Genomic DNA, 23,250 nt, shown 5'->3' on the forward strand with positions numbered 1-23,250 from the left:
CCTCACTGGCGCTCGAGCCAGAGGAGTCCTCGGCCTCTACTGGGGTGGCAGCTCCTGCCATTGCTAGGCAAAGCTCCACAGGCCCCAGCAGAGGGAGAATAAGGTTCCTAGCAAACTGTCGCAAACCTGGGATACTCTTCCACAGGAGACAAAACGTGCTGAGACATTTGTTGTGAAAACATCCAAAGCTGTTCATTAAATCCAAGGAGGGTACATCTGGGCATGTCCCAAAAAGAGTACTTTGAAAAGATCTAGTTCCTAAGCCAAGCCTGGGATTCATAAAGGTAACCCTCCTTCCAAATCACAGTTTGTGTGCCAAAATCTTTTCCCTCAAAGCACAGGCTTTTATCTACAAAGGAAAAGTTAGAACAAAGCTATAATACCTAGCTGCCAACATGCTGTTGAAACCTTTTGGTCTAAATCACAATATGAAGTTTATAGAGAGAGCACTGTGAAGAACAGAACTGGTTTCCCCAGCACAGTCAGACTTTGAAAACAACCTGGGAATGGATGGGGTGGGGGCTGCATGGGAGCTACTGGAAAACCAAAATGTAAAGAAAACCACATGCATGCATGTAGCCCATCTGAGACATGGAATGCAAGGGGGAGGCTACATGACACATGGGAACAAATGTAATGATTTGCACACACCACAACTTCCTCCCACTGCTGTTTTTTCCAGTTAAATTACATGGCAGGAAATCCAATTACAGACTGCACAACGCGTTGCAATATAACATTACTGGACAAAGGGATGCCTCTCTGTAGTACTGAACTAAGAAGACATTATTCCTTTTATTGAGTTATGTCCCAATTTCTCAGACCCAAATTGCATTCACCACATCCACTTAGGAGGTGTGGGGAGCTGCTTTTTAGAAGAAGAAGAGCTGGTTTTAACAAAAGGAGTCTCAAAGCGGCTTACAATCGCCTTCCCCTCCTCTCCCCACAACTAACACCCTGCTAGGTAGGTGGGGCTGAGAGAGCTCTGATGGAACTGCTGTGAAAACAACAGAACAGGACTGTAACTAGCAAAAGGTCAATGAGCTGTTCGCATGTGGGGGAGTGAGGAATCCAGCCTAGCTCTCCAGATTAGAAGCCACCACTTTTAACCATTACACCAAGCTGGCTCTTTAAAGAGCCTGCTTTTGCTCAGGAACATGACATGGGATGAGCAGGAGCTTCTGCTTACCACTCCTTCCCAACTCCCCCATTTTCCTGAGCCAAAAAGGCAGAGGCTGATTTTCCACAATTTAGAGCTGCATGTGTATATAATACTGTAAGCGTCATTCCAAAATGGGACAATAATGCCTGTCCATCCCCAGGCAGGGTTTGGTGTAGGAAAATGGTATAGCAGGAGGTAGAAGACCCTGATCTTCCCACACCAAGATCGGTACCAGAATCAGGCTCCCAGCTCTTTAAAAGACAGTTTTCTTCAGCTCCTGTGTCACTTAGGGAGAGTCAATATGATGTGGTGGTCAGAGTGTCAGATTAGGATCTGGGAAACCCACATTCAAATCCCCATTGTGCCATGGAAGCTCAGTGGGTGACCTTGGGCCATCATACAAGCCTAACCTACTTCACAGAGTTAGGAGGATTAAATTTAGGAGAGCAGGATGATGTAAGGCTCTGCGTCCTCACTGGGGAGAAAGGCTCCCCAGGGTATACAGGGTATAATGTATAAATAAAATAAATAAACAAACAGGAATCAGGTCAAGGTTCCCATACTGTAGAGCTTGTACCTGTCAGGAAACATCATGAATGGGATCCCCCCCCCCCCCATGTCTCAGGAAAAAGTGAAGGACCTGGGATGATACCTGTTGACACCTTTATCATTCAAATTCAACATTATGGCTACATCAGTTTTAATCCCCTATATTTGAATAACTAATTGTAGTTATAATCAGTTTTTGTCTTAAGATAATTTCCCATCGGAGATCAAGTCAAGTAAAAATATAAAAGAGACCTTGTTTAGCATTAGGATATTTTGTTGTGTTGGCACCAGAAAACAGGAAGCCAACAAGCGAGAACAGTTTATCCGATTCCATTATCATTCAGCGGACCAACATCAGTGGATTAATGTTTCTGGTTCACAAAATTCTGCCCAGTCACTGCCCAAAGTAGTTTCTAACTTGGCTGCTGCATACTGTTTCAGGAACGTAAAATTGTCCATTAAAAGATACCATCTTACCATGATGGCTTCAAAGCATATTTCAGTGCTCTAGGCCACAGTTTTCTATCTAAAGCAGGGGTAGTCAAACTGCGGCCCTCCAGATGTCCATGGACTACAATTCCCAGGAGCCCCTGCCAGCATTCGCTGGCAGGGGCTCGTGGGAACTGTAGTCCATGGACATCTGGAGGGCCGCAGTTTGACTACCCCTGATCTAAAGGAACAGCAGAAGACATTAATCCCATAAAGTATCTTCTGCTCCCTCTTTAAATTCTGGATGCAACCTGCTGCTCACTGCTGTAAAGAATGAAGTTTGAAAGGGGGGGGGGGTAATTGCCATCACTACATCACTACCAGCCACTATTCCAGCTGGTTGCATTAATAATATTTAGTAATTAATTATATTCATAATCAGAGAGGGAAATTTGGGAGGAATGATTGTTGTGAGGAGTATTATAAATCACAATCCCCCCTCTTCAAGAAAAAGCCCAACTATCTGAACAAGACTTAGACTGAATTAGGTAACAACAACAATTGTCATTTAGTCTCCAAGACATTCAATCCGTTTTACAAAGAAATAGATACTATGATTGTTAATCAATCGAACCCAGTCTTTTCCATCTTGCTTTTATGTTTTTTTAAAAGGACCACCTGTATACTTTCACCAGCCATGGATAGGCAAAGCTCTAATGAGGCTTCTCATGCAATGGTCCCTGTGCATTTTCTTCTTTCTACTGCTTTAAAGACAGCTCCTGCTTCTCATTCTAATTTATTACTCATGCAGCAAAACAGATTAATCACTTCTTTTTTGGGGGGGAGGGTGTTTCAATGACTGCTTTTCTTTTTTTGCATCAAATATAAATGTTTCATCATTTTGACTATTATAACCACACAACTGCAACACCGTGCTTATGAAACATGAAAGGAAATTCATGACCCAACATCTTTGGCTGCAGGAAAAGTATTTTACCTTGCCTCTTCCACAGTCAGGAAAAGAACTAATTAACAATTCACTGGGGAATGACACAGCCACCATGAGTAACAGGAGGTCATTAATTAAGCGCAGAGAAGCCAGAAAAGTTCACAATTGCTCAGTAAAACAAAGCAGTAAGTGACAAAATTTACAGGGGTAACTGGAAGGAGATATAGACCCCTGCTGAATGGGATTTTCTAGGTAAAGTCAGATATTTATTTATTTAAAACATTTCTTAGCTGTCTCTTCTCCCTTTCAGAACTCAAGTTAGTTTACAATATTGCCTGCAAAACTCTTCAACTGCCCCAAACAATCTTTGTGCAACTGAGTTGTTAGCAAATTCCAGAGAAAGGCCTGGCTCTGGCAGAAGCCAGTTTCACCTCTCTGGGCCCAGGGATCTTTAGCAGATTTTGTGTGCTGGAGTATAGGTTCCTCTGAGGTACATAGATGAAAAGGCAATCCTGCAGGTACTCAGGTCCCAGACCGTTCAGGTCTTTAAAGATGAATGCTAACATCTTAAACCTGATTTGGTCCTCAATCTGGAGCAAATGCACCTGGGAGTGCTGTACATCCCATGGCTTCAGTGACAGTAAATACTTCCTTAACTATGCCAATAAAGAAGTATTTGAAGATATATTCTTGCACACAAAAACTTATATCTTGAATAAAATAATATTGCTGGACTTAAAGGTGCCACTGGACTCAAACTTTGCTGATTCAGACCATCATGGGTACCCACAGGAACGTTCTAATGATACTTAAGAGTTTTTTGAAGAGTGTACTTTTATCAATTACCATTTGATAGTCTCCAGCAACACAAATATCTGGACTTTTTCACCTCCCCCTTTTTATAGAAACATTTGTAACCCCTAAAAAAATTATATGCCCCCTATTTTAAAAAACCACTTCAGAAAGGGTGCTGGAAGATTGTTTAGCACAGGGGTAGTCAAACTGCGGCCCTCCAGATGTCCATGGACTACAATTCCCAGGAGCCCCTGCCAGCGAATGCTGGCAGGGGCTCATGGGAATTGTAGTCCATGGACATCTGGAGGGCCGCAGTTTGACTACCCCTGGTTTAGCATCTTATGTATGCAATGAGGTAACAGCTTGCACTCAAAAAACATGTTTATTGATTGTTTTATGTATTGTTGTTTGTTCTTATGTAAATCGCCCTGAGCCTACGGGGATGGCGGTATATAAATATAAATATAAATATAAATATAAATATAAATATAAATATAAATATAAATATAAATATAAATATAAATATAAATATAAATATAAATATAAATATAAATATAAATATAAATATAAATATAAATATAGAATCAGCATAAGTTTTCTGCATATGTAGAACTCTTTTAGGTATGCGGATGTGGTCCTTTGGGTCCCTAGCAGTGGCTCAAAATTTTAAAATGTGAGTTCGCTGTTATGTCTATTTTTAAGAGTTCTAGAAAGGCAGCTAGTGTAACAGGGAAGTCTGAAACAGTTCTTTCATTTTCAAGAATTTCAGCTGAACAACAAATGCTAAATTGGCAGCTCACTACATACACATTTTAAAATGCAATTCACATGTCAATTTTACCAGTAATACATTGCAACTGTATTAGTATCTTCTTGTGAAATGGCTTAATAAGATACTAAAGAGCAACTCTGATGTAAAACTTAGCGAGTATTTTATCTTATTTTCACAATCTAAAGTCAATGAAGTAGAAAATACCCTGTCTATTTTTAAAGAAAGCAAGCAAAAAAATGCTTTGGGTAACCTTGGAAAATAAGCAACTTTAGCAAGGTATAATCTCTAGGTCACTTCTATTATATAAAAAGACAGAGTCCTGAAACATCCCTTGCTATATATGATTTGTAAAGCAAAACTACTATGAATGTTATATGCTATAAAGCCCATTCTTAGAAAATACAGCAATTCATTATTCTTTGTAAAGCAAGAAAACTACACGCCTCACGGTGAAAACAAATTATTCTGTTGCACAGGCTATGATCAGAAACAACTCCATGAACAAGGGAGGCAAAACAAGACCTCTCAGGAAAGCAGTTTCTGAAAAGGCAAGCCATTATTCAATTTAAAAAGCAGCTTACCTATCAAGCAACTGGTGACATTACAGGGGAATTTTTAAAAAATCCAATGCTGCAGGGTCCATAGAAGATAGTGGTTGTTTCATAAGAAGAGGCCATTATGGCTCTCCATAATTCATATGTACAAAAGTCAGAAGTATCAATTTGTAAATCTTTGTATATTCCCAACCAGTTTCAAACCTCTACAAAATAAAACTCATGGCTGTTAAACTAATATCCCAAAGATAGTCAAAACAAAATATAAGGGTGTGGAGCCAACCTTACAGTTTATCTGAAATATACTCCTTGTAAGATTTCTTAGAGCTTTCCTCGTGGTCTGCTGACCAGGGATTGCCTACTGTGAAATTTGTGACAGTATCATACAATATACTAATATAAAAAACTAGAAAATGATAATTTCAGGGGTAGTATTAGATAAATATCTCCATTGTGCTTTTGTAAACTGGAGAGGTTGAGGTTCAGAGAGAAAACTGAAATGATAACTCCTTTTTTTCTGCATGATGTTATTTTGATTTACTCGGTGACTTTGGAATATCTACCTCTCTCTGTCTGGGGAGTTGTGGTCATCCATTATTCGATGTCTGTCCATTCGGCTCATGGTATTGTAATGTGCAGGAGTAGATCGGGTCCCTCGAGACCCCTGTTCCACATTCCTACTGAAGAAACAAAACCATCAGTGTCTTAGAGAGGAGAGTGAGCTATTCCCTTACGGCAGGGGTAGTCAAACTGCGGCCCTCCAGATGTCCATGGACTACAATTCCCAGGAGCCCCCTGCCAGCATTCGCTGGCAGGGGGCTCCTGGGAATTGTAGTCCATGGACATCTGGAGGGCCGCAGTTTGACTACCCCTGCCTTACGGCAATCACTAAAATGTGTTCTGATATTAGTTCACCCTGATACTATTGTTAAAGGGTTGATAGTTTTCCTTAGTCCAGGATACATGATATTTCATGGATGTTGATGCAGAGTCCAATAATCAGTACAAACATCCATGGATTTTTGGCTTTCAGACAAAGTTTTTAAAAGGAGTCCTTGGGTTAGAGAGAGGAACTGTGTGTGTGAAAGGGGGGGAATGATACATCATCCCAAGTGATCGATATATGACCGGTGTGGAAGACTCTGAACTGAATATTTACATGCCATCAACCATGCAGTCCTAAGTACAGGGAAACTACCTTAAGCCCACTGACATAAGTGGACCTAGAAGGCTGCATCCTGCATCCAATTACACTGAAATCATAGCCTACTTCTAATATACCCCACTGCTTCCTAGCCCCAGTTATGCATTCATCCCCCCTGCTATAACACTATTTGGGGAAAAATAGAATTGTGGGAAATTAATATTTGGTTTCAGTATAAAGTATGCAAATAAGGGGAATTACTGCAAAATAGAGCCTCTTGTGGCGCAGAGTGGTAAGGCAGCCGCCTGAAAGCTTTGCCCATAAGGCTGGGAGTTCAATCCCAGCAGCCGGCTCAAGGTTGACTCAGCCTTCCATCCTTCCGAGGTCGGTAAAATGAGTACCCAGCTTGCTGGGGGGTAAACGGTCATGACTGGGGAAGGCACTGGCAAACCACCCCGTATTGAGTCTGCCATGAAAACGCTAGAGGGCGTCACCCCAAGGGTCAGACATGACTCGGTGCTTGCACAGGGGATACCTTTACCTTTACCTTTACTGCAAAATAGGGCTTTAAACTCATTCCAGTTAGTGGTTTAACTAACAGTGTGATTACCCTGAGCTGTAGTTAACACTGGTGCCAAAATATTTCTTAAGTATGGTTAACAGAGGAGGTTAGAATTTAAGCGTGGAAAGGGAGACAGAGAAAGGCTAATAAAATCTACAAATACCACTTGATTATTTAACCAAAATATGAATTCTAGTGTCATAGCTGTACTGACATAAAATATAATTCACACATTGTCTTAATGTCTGTCTTTTTAAGGGAACTGCACAATGTTTAACCTTTCATATTCTTAACTTTCACATTAATAAACAAAGTCATTTGCATGATTGTTGGTATCATAAAGCATCTGAGAACTAAAGTAATGGCAGGTGATGCTAGAAATCTTCTGAAATTTGATGCAAGTGCCAGCAGGGTCTGCTTTTCACAAATGCACAAGGAAGGAGAACTGCAGTGAAAAGGGGGAGACGGTGTTAACGGAAGAAGAAATGTATGAGCCAGCAGATAATATGAATGACATGCACTTTATCCAATTAAAATAGTAGATGTTGTTGTCAAGGGTTTTTCTGTGTACAGCGTTCTGCCAGTCCAGATATTGATTCAGCAACTTAGGGAAGGATTTTAGTCTACATGTTAACACAGTGCAATGCTATTTCCCTGTCAGGACTTTTATTTCCCTGTATTTCTGTAAATTCCCATTCTGTAGATTAGTTCATTATTATCAATTGCTAGCTGCTATACTGAATTGTGTTCTGTGAGACAGTGTGACAGTACTATGTGACAGTATATTATCTGCCATACTATGTGTGATAGCACTGTTGTCTTTCACAAGTTGGTGAAGACTAGGGATGGGCACAAACCGATTCATGACCTTAAATCCATCATGAATTTGGCTGGTTTCTGCCCTCTCCCAAACACAGGTTCAGAGGAGGTGCCTCCTGCAAATATCTCCCAGACCTTTTATCTATTTGGGTTAAGGATTTGGGCCATTTAAACCCTTCGTTTTGCTTTCCCCCCTTCCAAATGGAAGGAAGTGAAACAGAGGTTTGAAATGGCTTCATTTCACTCCTCTCCCCCTCTTCCAAACAGGGGGGAATTAAATGGAGGTTTGAAATGGCTGGCAGCCATTTTGGCCTCACAGCAGGCAGGCATGTTCCCATTTCAGGAGGGAGCAAACTTGATTCCTGAATGGCTTGCCACCATTTCTGCCTTACAGTGGGGGTGTAACCCACTGAAGCAGGGTATCATCTAGAGTCCCCAAGGTGGGGGGGGAGGGGGCCTTCCTATGATTCTGGAGACCAAGCCAGGAGTCTGGAAAAGCACCTGTATATTCTAACTTTCTAAAACAAACTATGTATCACCAACACTGGGGAGAAATTTTCTTAATTATACTCTGAAATAGTAAGAGAAAAAAGAGGATCGAACAGAAAGACATCCCACTGAACTCCAAAACTATCTAAGCCAGAAACTCCTGCTGCCGGCTGTCCCAGAATGCTCAGAAAGTTGGTGCCCTTTGAATTGGCACAGGTAGAAAGCCTACTCTGTCCTTCTGGAACATATACAGCTCCTTACACAATGAGAGGGCAGTTAACTCTGATACTAGGCATGTTGACATAATCCCCACCAGAAAGACAGTGAACATAAACCATAAGTTCAAGGGGGGAAAGCAGTTAGAGTGGATAATCAGCACTGAGATTCCATGTAGTATGAACAATGTGAAGCTATTAAAAGATTACCCACGTAAATCTTTCAATAGTGATGACCTAATAATTTCTTGCTTTGCTCTTGACTCAGGAGGCTGTACTGAATGGCTGCCTGTTTCTTAAGTGCATTACTACTTAGACCCTTTTCCAAGTCTTCTTGTAGAAATTCCAGAACTAAACGACTGGTGGACTTCATGGTTAAGTGCCATGTTCATATTCCAACGAGCAAAGACACTCCATGTGGAACAGTTGCTTCATGTCTAAGAGCAGAGATGACCCGTCAGCCAAAGATATGTAGACAGAAGAAAGTAGTTTTCAAGCTGGCAATGGCAAAAACTTTATTCAAATAATATAAGCAAATATAAGCAGAACGAGTTCCTAGGTACAACAGCCTTGTTTTCATTGAAGTCAGCAATTGTCTTAGTTCTGCTTAATATTGTTTGAATAAAAGTATTTGCTATTGCCGGCTTGAAAACTACTTTCTCCTTTCTTCATGTCTAAGATCAGCAGCTTCTAAATTGTCAAGTTGGGTTTGATTCCCTGCTCCTCCACATGCAGCCAGCTGAATGACCCTGAGCTAGTCACAGTCCTGATAGAGCAGTTTCTCACAGAGCAGTACTGTCAGAGTTCTCTTAGCCCCACCTATCTCACAGGGTGTCCGTTGTGGGGAGAGGAAGGGAAGGCAATTGTAATCTGCTTTGAGACTCCTTGGGGCAATGAAAAGCAGGGTATAAAATCCAACTGTTCTATACAATGCCAGTATGCAGACATGACCTTCTATGAGAATCCTAGATATGGGGGACACTGCTGCTGAATCATTACATAGTCAAGTAGAACACTGGGGGTCTTGGAAATCTTGCTGTGATGGAAAATGCAAGGAAGTCTGAGATTGCTGTTGAAGGAAATCTGGGAACCGTCAGCACTGTAACCCAAATGAAGCCATTAGCATTAGTTCGTTTCACTATGATCTCCTGGATGACTCTCAAATTGGCTGGCTGGCTCAGAATGCAAATACTTGTTTGCAGATCTCTGTGCTTCTGTCTGACAAATAAACCTCATGAACTGCGGCAACCTGTGATTCTCTACTAGCGTGGCCGATCCACACTGAGGAGTCTCAGCTGATATCTGATCTTTCTAAATATTGATGGATGCAGTTACCATCTCACCTGGTCCATAGTTCTCCTGCTGTGCCAGCTGGCATTAACATTCACTATTCCCACTTCATGTTCTGCTTTTATGGAAGTGGATGATCATTGTAGGTGTGAATATTCCAGCATGACCAACACACGTTCCACGTATCCAATTAATCTTCTTTGATTAGAAAGGATTCTATGGTCCTCTTGCTCTACCCATCTTCAATAATTAGGAGTGGTCTTCAGTAATTATAAATGGTATGATTCCACTAGTTATTGATTCAAGCTGCCTCTTTTGGCATCTCCTGGCTCCCACCTTTTAGTGGCTTAGAACTTTAAGGAGACCCAGCCTTGTAAATGATAAGCAGTAGGTTTGCTTGCTAGGAGAATCTTCTTCCAATTACACCTGGCTTGTAAAATGGCCCTTTATCTAGATTCTGCTAACTTGGCTACATCAAGCTGTGTTACTGTAACCTCCAGATTGGACTGTTGTAATGTACTGTATGTGAGGGGTCCCTTTGAAGATGCCTTGTAAAGTTTAATTGGTGGAAAATGCAGCAGAAAGGATCCCTTTAGGGTCAACAGCTCAGAATAACTATTGCTGTGTCAATTATGTTGGCATCTACTTGCTTCAGGGCCTAGTTCAAAGTGCTGGTAATTGAATTCATAGCTACCTCTCATGCTTATTGAACCACATCCCCCAGTATACCTCCCTGCACCAGTTATGTTCTGCAAACAGCCTGTTCTTCAAAGCACCCTTCCTTAAGTCAGTCCATATTGTTGCAGAAAGATTATGGGATTTTTCTGTGGTGGGCCTGATCCTTTGGAATGCTCTGCCAGAGTGGCCAAGGAGGAAAATTTCCTTTGCTACATTTATGAAGAAGAACACAATGTAATGTGACCTTACTCCAGGGGATTCAGTGGAAGGAGAATTGTTCAGCAGATATGGCTTTGAGATTGATGATCCTACATATTTTAATTCTTGTATCCAGAGCACTTTGAAACTGTATTTTGTGTATTTTAATTTGCTGCTATTATAATTTACTAGAGGCAAAGTCGGTGCATGCAGGAATACAACAGGTGCTAGCGGCACTGTGACCTTCCAGGGTTCTGGCCCTCTTTCCCTGCCACTCCCCACTCGATCTTGAAGTCCAGCTGGCTTCCCTACCTTGCCTGGGGGAGATGAAGGCTGGGAAGAGGCTGAGGATGGGGCAACTTACCAGCAGCAGGGCCTTTCAGAGAGGCCAGAACCTCTTCCACCTGGCAAGCAGCAGGAAGAGGAAGAGAAGGAAATGTAAGCCCCACAATTGGCCCTCACTGGGAAGTGCTTTCTCCCTATTGGTAGCACACACCCCAGGGAGAGTCAATCTGCAAATTGGTACTCATTGGGAGAGTACTTTTTCTCCTACTTGTGACATATACCCAGGAAGTGCCAATTAGGTAGGGAGTGAGTTTTCTGCAACCAACTTCAACTTTATTATGTTTAGTGATGTCTTTGCAACTTGCTTGCTGTATTGTTTGCCTGTCTTAAGTCCTGGGAGATAATGTATTTATTCATTTAAATAACTGATGCAGATGTATGCTTCATACATCTGATGAACTGAGCTCTGACTCAAAAAAGTTAATACTTGGATAGTCTTCAAAGTGGCACTGCTGTTTGTGTAATTGTAGAGCAACTAAAATTGCTCTTCTTCTGAAACTGGCTGATCCGACATCTCCAACATGCTTAACACTTTGAAGAGGAGTGGGAGAAAAATTTGTTAAAAATCAGCATTCTTGTTTCACTGACTCCTTGGAAAGCTCCCACTGCTCCCAATGGGTATCTGCCTCTGAATCCTCAGACACCACTGAAGAAAGATTACACTGCCTAATTCTTGAGTTAGCTACAATGGAAAATGACTCAAGGGAATTTACTCAAGACAGAGGAGATTACTCTGGTTCTGCAGGAGGTCCTTTATCTTGTAAACAATTTGATTTGAACTTAATTTACAAATAAAATATCTAAAAAACTGAAGGCAGTATTTAATATAGTGATGGGCAAGTCCTGGATGGATGCCAAAAAAGTCTATATTCTTTTAACACAAAGTACAAAGTTCAGTGGCTTATAATGATTACCATCAGTGCAAAATAAGCATTAAAATTTCCTGAATTATGTTTTGTTTAGATGGTACGCCAAAGTCACCTTTGATAACTGTTGCTGCTGCTGTGGAACAAAGACTAGAGAAGGCAAATTGCAGGTGATCTGAGCCATCCTCTCCATAGGCATCCTATATTAATATACATTCTGAGAACTCCATTTCCCACAATGCACCACGTACTCTTGATTCTTCCTAGGTATGTTAGCCATACAATATCTGAGATGCTCAGGGCAAGGATATTTCCCAGAGTACATTGGGTACCAGAGCTTCCATGCATTATATTTTGCAGAGATATATAGTGAAGAAGAGAAGGAAGACAGTGAAGAAGGAGGAAAGCAAGGGGAGCCGTTTCTCCTTCTGGCCTGCCTGCCAGCAGGCTCTTGCCAATATTATCTCTCTGCAGGTTAGGACGTTTTTTTTAATGTACATAATGCTGCTGATGTGCAACAGGAGTGTTCAGAGTTGTAAACATTGTATTTAGAGATGTACTGGTAAATAACTCAATTTACTTGGGTCTAATTTCAAGCTACACTGGGAAGTAGGCTTCCACATCACTAGACATCACAGATGCTGACTCCTGGATCTCAGAAAAACAAATTATTGCTTTTACTTCAGAGATAAACGAAGAAAATGCTGATACATTTGTGCTCTTCATATTATAAGCAAAAATCTTTAGGATTCTAGTATTATTTAAAAAATCTTAATTTATTATATTTTTTCTGTCTTTCATTCTCTTGAGCTTACAATAATTATTTCTAGCAACTATAGAAATGCACTTCACATTCCAAAGCTAAATAGAGGCAGTAATTTACCTTGGTAAAGGAGGGACACTGGGAGACCATGACCTCGTCCGTCCTATACTGTCTCCATGGTGAGGGGACCCTGACCGAGAGCAGTGATTGGATGACATCACTTGTTCTGGCACTGATAGTGTTGAACTTTGAAGATCTCTTCCATTATGTCGGTAATCTAGAAATACAGATAAGAACAGCTGAAATGATACAGCTCTGCTGTGGTTTTCAGCTAAGGCAACAACAAATCATTATAACAAAAGTTGTCTAGACAGCTTCATTTTTCTATTTTGAGATACATAACTGAGGTCAGATAGTTGCAGCATGAGAAAAGATGTTGTAATGTAACATACAGCACTAATATCAAGAAGTATGTGTATATCACTTCCCAGAGCTCTCAAAGTACTTAGCACATTGTATTACTATTACATTATTTCTCTAAAATAGACTGTAATTATTAACTTATTTAAGAAAAAACTCTGGAGCTTACGTAAGACAACTCAGCGAATTCATCTGACTAGATCACTACATTATGTAAAGTAGGCAAAATCATCCATTTTAAGGCTCAAGTATATCTCCGAATTCCTTGTTATTTTAAAATATTTGTCATATTATATTAAGGCACAGATTTACTATCTAAAATCAATCATCAGATGCTCAGACGATTTGCCCTTTAGGTGCCCATTTCCCTCTCAAATCTCTTCTTCTTCTTCTTCTTCTTCTTCTTCTTCTTCTTCTTCTTCTTCTTCTTCTCCTTCTTCTCCTTCTTCTGTTCCACCCCCTACCAACCCTCACGTAATGGGTACACAAGTAACATATAAGATGTCAACTACTAGTAGCTGACGTATGCAATGATGCAACTATAGGGTTGCCATCTTGGTTAGTTTGGTTTTACAGGAAATCCAGGCTTGTCATTCAGAATCTGTTTGGCACATTAGCTGGCACAGATTTCAGCTTCCTTCCTTTCACATTTTTAAAGCAAATATTTAAGCCTTCTAGATTTGCAGAGAGAAGGTAAAATGTGCCGATAGTTTTCTGTAGAAGAAACAGACTTATTACTCTTTCCCTTAATTCTAGTCAATGAACTTTTAGCTGTGACTACTAATAAGTGTGGAAAACAACAAGCATGGTGTGGTCTTATTACAGCAAGCTGCTTTTTCTGAGATCGTCTTAGGCATTTTTCCTTCTCTCAAATATGTCCAGTGAAGTCCATGGGCAGTAGATTCAGAACAGTTAAAAAAAGATAATTCCTCATACAACGCATACTTAACTGAGGCCACTAGCTTGGATACATTTAATGAGGATTAGAAAGATCCCTTGAGGACAGGTCCAATAACATTAGATATGCTAGCTAAATAGAGCCTTCAGAATCAGAGGTAGTGTACCTCTAAATTCAAACTACTGATTGGCTCTGGTCTCCATGCCTTTCTTGGACGCCTTCAATGGATGTCTTTGGAAAAGATACTGTTCCAGAAATCTCTTCTCAGGTGTTCTATTCTTGACAGCTCAGCCATTTATAATCAGAGGATACAATGGTGCTGGAATTGCTAATGCTAAATAGCGCAACCCTAATTCGAGTTGCACCCTTTTAAGACTTTTGACTTCAACAGACTTAAAAGATGTAAGTGTTTAGGATTATACTGTAGCTGATATGACAAATGTGAACTTTATTCCAGGCCTTTTAAAAACAGAAGGTGCTCCAATAAAAATTACTTATCTGCAAATTTTGAATCACTCAGAAAAAGTATAAAAAACAAATGAGTAGCATAGGAACTATACTTGTCGTATTCATATTCAACGTGAAAAATTTATCCATGATTTGTAATCATTATATTTCATAAAATTTTGAACCAAGCACAAATAATTTACTGCATCACATTATAAGATCGTCTTGCTTATCTAAATAAATGTACCCCGTGCCTCTTAATATTACTCTGATACGTTACAGCACATGTACTCATAATGCATTTTCAGCAGTTCCACGGGGGAGCTTTTTAACACTGCTAAACACTCAATATTTTAATTAAAATCAGCAAGGGTGAAGGAGGCTGACATTGCACCCATTCAATGTGCTGATGAAATTCCACTGAAAGATATTGCAAACACAAGGGGAGATGGGGCGGGGGGGGGGGGATAAAGTCCTAGGAGAGGCTAAAAATATTATCAAAATTAAAGTTGACTTGGAAAAATAGATGTTAATATATCTTAGCTATAAGAAAGAGCAAGGTTATTTGCCGGTTAGTCACACAAAGACCGTTTATGCACTGGAAACTTCACTGCCCCAGCTCCTGTGCAGGAGCACAAATCAGGGGCGGATGAGGTGCACCAGGCCAAATGCTCCCCCATGTGGGTGCAGGAAGAGGTGGGATAACCTGCCACGACTAAAACTCCAGCCTGCAGCCCAGCATGAAACCTCCAGTGCATAAACGGTCAAACACACACACACACACCCCAATATACAGTCAAAGGCAGATACTGGGAAATCTGCAAAACCAGAAAAGAATGATCAGAGTCAGGAATTCCAGTGTGATATGAGCATGAGGTGAATTGCACAGAATATTTTAGTCTTTTCTGCACAATTTCCACAGGATGGAGGCGATATTACTTTTCTATATGGCATTAGCTATGTGGCACAGTGCATTCAACTCTGTATGACATGGTAAGTAAAACTGTGGCACTGTTTAGCTATTCTCTCATGAGCTATCAGTAGTCCAGGAGCTATCAGTAGTCCATATGACAGATGATGGAAACTTATTGCCTAGCTATACATCCTGCCTTAAACTTCCCTGTACTGTTTTATTATTATTTATTATTATTGTATGGCATAGTGTGGCCAGGAAATCCTACAACTGTAGCATTGCCTGGCAGACAGGCCAGAAATGTTTGGAAGTGATTACCCATTGTCTGCCTCCACCTTATGAGCCTAGTTTCCCATCCAAATACTAATCAAGGCCGATCCTGCCTAGCTTCTGAGATCTGGAGAGATCAAGAATGCCCGAGCTATCCAGGTCAGGGATAGCACCTGATCATTCATTGCAGGACAGGATGGTAGACTAGATTAGGGGTAGTCAACCTGTGGTCCTCCAGATGTTCATGGACTACAATTCCCATGAGCCCCTGCCAGCAAATGCTGGCAGGGGCTCATGGGAATTGTAGTCCATGGACATTTGGAGGACCATAGGTTGACTACCCGTGGACTAGATGGTCCATTTGATTAAGAATAGTGATACTTGTGCTTTTAACAAAGAAACTCATGCCTGCTGCCTTCTCCAGACGTGGTCTTTGTATTGACATTTTTGATTCTATAATACAGGGGTAGTCAACCTGTGGTCCTCCAGATGTTCATGGACTACAATTCCCATGAGCCCCTGCCAGCAAACACTGCCAGCAAACACAGCAAACACTGGCAGGGGGCTCCTGGGAGTTGTAGTCCATGAACATCTGGAGGACCACAGGTTGACTACCCCTGCTATAATACACAAGTGGTGGGCCCTGTTAACTTGCTCTTTCATTTTCTGCTATAGTACTACGACTGTCTTCTTGCCATTTTGCTTGAACTATCCCAAGGCAGTATCAGTAGGTTCAGCACTGGAGGGAGGGATTGATACAAAGCCCACAATTTTCTGCACAACAATAAAGGAGTATGTATCAAGGAGTGAGAGGCAGATATTTTGCTGATTTCCTTGGAGAGAGGAGGGGGCAGAGGTTAGACCATAGAACATTCCCCTCCATAAAAGATAGTTTGCATAAAAGAAAGAGATGCAAAATCAGTTTGTACTTTTCAAAGACTGGGATGCTATTGCAAAGCAGGCTGGGAGGGACAGAGACAAACATTCTCCCTGCAAATGAAAGGCAGGAGCAAACAACACAAGATGGGAGAGATCACAGACCTATTATGCATGGGCCGGGAAAGCCAGGCTGGTGGTGGCAGGGTAGTAGGGATAATTCCGACTTGAGCACAATGTTGCTGCCATCCCAGCCACCTCACAGCCGTGGCCCGAATCAGGGCCTCTGATGGCCTACGGTAAGGGAAAGTGGATTTTTCCACATTCACTTTTTTGCCGCGGGTGCCTGCCAGGGTAGCCCCATTCACAAGGGAAGGGCTGGGCCTTTGGGCCCAGTTCCTCCCTCAACCTACGATGTCCCTGCAGGGACACTAAATGCCCTGTTAGGCTTTGCTGAGCTGCGGAGCCAAGAAGGGTGTTTTCCCGCCCACACGATGGTGGGATAGCAGCATGCCCCCCCCCCGCCACTACCATTGCGAGGTGTGGTGGATCCTTCCTACCCCAGAGGTATGGGCCACCTTTGGGGCAGACCATTTGCACTGGGGGATTCCATCCCCCATGCCAGCAACAGCCCAACACAGCCGCTGTCAGGCATAATAGGCCATAAAGAACTTTGACTAATGGAGAAACTTATTTGTAGAGAAAATTCCAAAGAGTAACAGAAGAACAGTTTTCTTCAGTTTCCATGGAAGCCGCAGACACCAGATGTTTTTCCTTGATCTCCAAAAGGTCAATGGACAGTTTTACATAGGGACTAATATTTTGGGGACCTCAGACCTGAATTTTTGCTGATTAGTATTTACTTGTAAACCTTACCATCTAACACATAGTTGTACTGACAGTGATGAGTTTGCTACTACAATATTTAAAAATATACAAGGTTATAAACACAACATTCATGAATCTTTCTAGAGACCTAGTTATACTTTTCTAGTGATCCCAGAATCGCAGAAATCTCTACAATTTAAAAACTCCCTATGTCCACACCCGCTAAACAAGTCCACAAAATAGGAGGGGGAAAAATCTCCAGTGTCCAAGGTGTTCATAGACACTAGACAGATTAGGAAAAGTAGTTCAAATCTTTAACAGAATATCTGCTGAATTCTGACTTCAAACAACTTCCATCTGGGGCAGGGAGTGGAAAGGTCAAAATCTACTGTGAAATCTGATGTATTAGGATTTCACAGCCATTCTTACTCATCATGCATACTTTTACCCATTCTGCAAACATTTAATAGTGTAAAAAATGGGAACACTTTTGCTCATCTGTCTCAGATCTGACACAGAGCATTCATTTGCTAAATGGTATAGTCCCTTAGAACTTCAATCTAACTGGTTGAGGGGAGGGAACCAATGGTAGAATAGTTTTGCAGAGCTGCATGCCTAACACAACAGCGATGAATCATGTGCAGAGGCGTCTCGGAAGAGAAAGGATGGCTTATGAAGAGCCGTTTCACAACTTGCTCTTCACCCAGATATGGCAGTAGCCTAAAAGCAAGGATCATGTATACAACAAAGATTCCTGAAGTGTGTAACAAGAAGTTCATTGAGCTCAATGTTCTCAAGTATGAAAGAAAATATTTTTATGGCCCCATTAACTTTTATCTTTCATTGGTTTATTTTATAGTCCGTGTTCATTCATCAAACCTTTCACACAGGCAGAAACACATATTAGCATATTTAGTTCAGGATTTTTGGCACTTTGAATGGTATGCCAGTAGACCACAGCATATAATGAACAGTTAAATCCAAAAACAGCATCAATTTGAATCTTCTATTAGAATACATTTTGGATTAAATCGGTAAACTTAAGCTGTTTTTCAGTGCCATCATAGAAGCCAATAACAACAACAAAAAGCCCTTGTTTCGTACTACAATAATGTACACATCAAATTAAAGCTGTCTGCAAAATTAGACAATTTACTGTGTTGATATTTTGAATATATTGCACACAAGGTATTCTATAACCGCAAACTTGAGTACAGAAGAAGACACTACTATAGTTTTGGAAAAATGACTGTAAATATTGTTTTCAAAAATTTGATTTCCAAAACATTCTCTTGGCTCAAAGCACACTGAATCTAAAGTAGTTTGCATGATATTTGAATGGTTTGCATGATATTTGAATGGTTTGCATGATTAAACTATTGCATGTTAGGAAATAATCCTAGCCTAGCAATATTCAGGAAAAAATAGTAAGATGTTTTCATATTTAACATTAGACTCCAAATTAGACTACAAATTTAACATTAGACTACAAATTGGTTAAAAACCAAGAGATTGCAAAAATGAACACACTCAATTAGATCCGGGGAAGCACGTAATTTACACCATTTATGTAATGCTTCCCCCCAAATTATCGGCTATCAGCTTTCAGGTGTTTTCCTCCAGATCTGTCATATTCATGTCTGAACAGCACGTATCCATGGAAAAGAAACTCATTGTTCTCTGTTTGCTGTTGATAAGGCATATCAAAACATGGCATGGTAGAAAGCTAGCACAATCATTTGGTTTTACTAGGATGCATGTTGTTCAGTTATTCACAAAGTACCTTATTTGCTGAGAATGCATTGCAGATATGGAAATTTCAAAACATGAAACTGGTTTTAAACAGAGCCAGGGACAAGATCGTGGGCATCTGATCAGAGATGTGCCTGAGTAACGGTGTTCCTTTTGGGGCATTTAGAATATGCTCTCTGATTTTAGGAAGTAGATCTATTCAAAAGATGGCACTAAAAGACAATATATGAAACTGTGAATTATTATGCCAAAGGATTTTGAAAGTATGCCAAAGGATTTCGAAAGGCTCTATCTATCAAATGTTTCAACTATTACTGGTAGCTACTAGACTCTCTTAGTACTGCATTGGACTGCAATTCCCCAGCTCTGGAATAGAATAATTCAAAAGTTCTCACAATCATCTGAAGCCATGGGACTCAATCCAGGAGTCCTGTGGATCAGGGCTGATTACAGACTTCGTGCATACTGAAGCACCAAAGCAGCTGGATGGAGGAGAAAACTCCAGGTCATTCCACCTGCAATTATGATACAGCAGCCCGTGATCACATTATCTTACTGAGCTAATAAGGAGACATACTTATTCTCTGTCTGAGCAACTGGGGGAAATTACCTTCTCTCCGTGGATCAGCCCAACAATCAGCTAATTTGGCAGAGATACTTCGGCTTTTTGCCCTTTGGACTGACCCTGTGAATGCTCAGTTTAGGTAAATATTGGGGGGGGGGGACCCTCGAGAATGGCTGTGTTAAAAGTACTGCACAGCAGGATAAGATAATGCCCTATGGCTTTTGGGATTATAAGCTATTTATATGAAAGATAGAAAAAAAGGAAATTCTCCCTTAAAGTAAAGAACACAGCACAAAAAGTTTGGGATGAAGAAGAGAAAGACAAGGAGAAGAGATGAAGCGTTATTGCACTTGATGTAATCAAACTAAATATTTAAACCAGGGCGACAGCATGATGAGGTTGCAAGTTGAATTCAAGGACCTTAAATGAGCAATTGATGTAGACACTAAATCACAGCAATGAGAAATAAATCAAACAATTCCTACAATGACAGTACAGGAAAATACAAGGATAGTGAGAGATATTTAAAGATCTTTCCACTTCTCACACTATTTCCCAGTTTCAATACAATACAAACATCTAATAGTGAAAACAAAAGCTAAAGAGAGAAAAGCAAATGAACTGTGACATTTTTCAAATTCTAGTGTCATCCACTGAACTGTGGAGAAAAACAGCAAGACAAAAGATTTATTCAGATGTTTAAAAATCCACATACTTTGTCCTAGAAATCTCATGCCATTGAAAAAGCAAACATTCAAGGTTTATGATGACATCATTAGACAACATGATTTATTATATATTTACCCAAGTTCACTCTCTTGTTTCAGAAGAGAGCTCTGCTTTTGTGCTTCTTGAACAATCTTGAGCTCATATACTCCTTTCTCCCCTAACACTGTTATAACCATATAAACTTGCATATAAGCCGACCCGCATATAAGCTGAGGCACCCAATCACACCACAAAATGCTGGAAAAACCTATTGACATATAAGCCGAGAGTGGTGTTTGGGTTGTGGCTTTTTCTCTTTTCCTCCCCTCCCCCCTATTTTGGGCAAGATTTTTTCCCCTTTTCTTCCCACCCTCCTCCTCCCTCCTCTTTCCCTCTGATCCCTCTTGACTTTATTCCTTCCTCTACGGGCATTTCCTCCTTCTGCTATCTGTTCTCCCTCTGAGACAGAGGCTTCAGAGCTTCCTGCAACACATGCTGGCCTCGTTAAGGCAGTGAGGGGGGGAGGTGGAGACTGCTCTTTTCCTCCCAGGCTTGCTGTTCCTTCCTTTGCTTCTTCAGGCAAGTATACTTGTCTCCCACACCCACCCTCCAGCTGTTTTTTTAATACCCACATATAAGCTGAGGGGAACTTTTTCAGCTTGAAAAAAGGGCTGAAAAACTCATCTTATATGCGAGTATATACGGTAGTTACTGACTGGTCTTTAGCCATAGCTTGCCCCTACATCAAAACTGCAATGTTTTGCTTTGCAATCTTTGCTTGGAAGGCAAAGAAGATAAACTATTGCTTGAACTTAGCCTGAAAACATAGTTTGCAGGACAAAAGCAAACTATAGTTTGCAGCTGATATCAGTGAACCATGATTTACCAGAAACCAGTGAGAAACTAACTATCATTTAATTTAGAGATTTCATGAGCCCCACATACCCCTAAATGTATTCATGTAGTACCAAATCATTAGGTTCAGCATCTCATCTGAATCAGGTTGTGACAGACAGGCCTCCTCCAGAATTTTATACTGTGCCCTTTGATATACTTTTTCAGCCCTATGACGACTTCAATGAAAGTGAAAAAAACATTATCAATGACCTTAGTCTTAGTCTTGACTACTGTGCATCCATCAAAGTGCAAATCTGTGGCAAGACCACTGTAAGGATAATGTAAGAAGCTAAGTATTCAACTAAGCAAAAATATTTATTTCCTTACATAGCATGTGAAACTGTTACAAGCAAAGGTTGAAGCCTTCCTTTGCTTCATTCTATGGAACCTTCCTTTAATTTAATCAACTCTCCACACCACAAGAGCCCCTTAAATTGAAGGAAGGCTCCTTGGCTGTAGAAATTTCCTTCTGGGACAATAAATCCATGACCTCAAGCCCCTTCTCTCTTACTGTGAAGGAGATATGAGTAATCAAGACAAGAAACACTAGGTTTAAACAACAGTTCAACAGCTCATATGTTCCCATAGCAAGGGGAGGAAGGAAGAAGCTGGGAAAATGTGAACTAAAGGAAATTCTGTGGCTGGGGGATAGAATAACATGCAAACAGACCAACTTTGTAGGTGTAAATTCATTACCTGATACTACTCCTATTCCATCATCACAATCATAGTCCGAGACTTCACTATCACTTATTCGTTTGGATCCTACAAAAAAAAAACAGTTATTATAGGATTAATTACAGCTATTATATGAAATATGCTATTTTTTAAAAAATAGTGATAACCGTTTGTAAGGCTCAATAGTTTTGGTCTCCCATAACACAAATTATAGATTTGAATATATGGAGGGAATGTATTTTAAATGTTAATGTGGCAAGTAGTGTACTTTCTGAAATAACTAGAGCTTAGTCATCAAAAACTGTTTCTGCTATTAGAAATTAAATATAAGAACAAAACCATATTGGGCTCTGGGTAATTTATATAGAAATGCTTATCCTTTCCTTCTGCTCTGTTTTCTGCACAGAAGGAGAGAAATATAATCCAATACTTTACATGCAACCATATTTAACAGTCCAAGAATTCTATGGAGAAGGAAAGCACAATTCATTTGTCCTCAGCAGTATAAATAAGGTATGGAAGGACAAAAGAATGTCGCTGGAAGAGTAACTGAACCCAACTGAACTAAAGATACTGAACAGTTCCAATTTTCACACAGAGAAGTCTCAGTCTTCATTATATGAGCCAAGAGGAAAGGTGAGGTATAAGGATTATAATAAATAATGTGTGATTCCAAATACAGAAGAGTAAAACAAAAACATGGCAACACAGAATTTGGTTCTCTAACTTTTCTATTCACAGAGGATAAAGAGTACAAGGAGTGTTGAAAGTTGGGGTGGAGTGCAGCCATGCAGCTTCTACCACCCTCCCCACAGCCAGGAACACAGGGAGGGGGGTATGGTAGGGTGCACCCGGTGAGGTTCCCTCATCCTGCAGATGGCCAGTGTATTTCACAGCTCTGTGGCTCTCTTCACCTTCTGGAGGCTGCTGCTCTTTGTCGGAAGTGCTGTGAAGCAGCATGGAGAAGGAGGATGGGGAAGAGCCTATGACTGGCCCTCAGTGGGGGAGGACCCTCCCAGTGAGGGCCAAATAGAGTTCTCCCCAGTGCTTCTCAACAGCGTGCAAGCCCCTCTGAGTGGCCCTCAGTAGGGAGGACCCTCCCCTCAAGAGTCAATCTGAGGGCTGGCATGTCATCAGAAGCACTATCATATTTAATGTGCTATGATATACTGCAATGCAGAAGCAGAACAAGAACAAATTATGAATATATAAATAAGTGCATTTTGAGGAGAAATGTATTTCATTTTCTTATTATGAGATATGTAATACTTTGTACTTTGATATATTAAGTTTTAGAGTATATGTAGAAATGGTGAAATATATAACATTTAATATGTAGTAATGATGAAACTATAGAGCCTCTTGTGGCGCAGAGTGGTAAGCAGCAGAAATGCTGTCTGAAGCTGTCTGTCCATGAGG

General features: G+C 40.7%; 1 protein-coding gene across 49 annotated transcripts in view; it reads right to left on the reverse strand.

Moving 5' to 3' along the window:
• Positions 1 to 23,250, reverse strand: part of RIMS2 (regulating synaptic membrane exocytosis 2) — a 360,299-nt gene that overhangs the window by 127,475 nt on the left and 209,574 nt on the right. For 41 of the 49 annotated variants that reach the window (XM_077351690.1, XM_077351691.1, XM_077351711.1 and 38 more), the window contains 3 exons: positions 21,850 to 21,918; positions 12,700 to 12,856; positions 5,774 to 5,890 (listed from right to left, as the gene is read on the reverse strand). In XM_077351690.1, coding sequence (XP_077207805.1) covers positions 5,774 to 5,890; positions 12,700 to 12,856; positions 21,850 to 21,918 — 343 coding nt within the window. The remainder of the gene's footprint in view (positions 1 to 5,773; positions 5,891 to 12,699; positions 12,857 to 21,849; positions 21,919 to 23,250) is intronic. The other 8 variants (XM_077351710.1, XM_077351688.1, XM_077351726.1 and 5 more) reach the window with 2 other exon arrangements.

This window comes from Paroedura picta, chromosome 9 (assembly GCF_049243985.1).
Source record: "Paroedura picta isolate Pp20150507F chromosome 9, Ppicta_v3.0, whole genome shotgun sequence".
Taxonomy (NCBI): Eukaryota; Metazoa; Chordata; class Lepidosauria; order Squamata; family Gekkonidae; genus Paroedura; species Paroedura picta.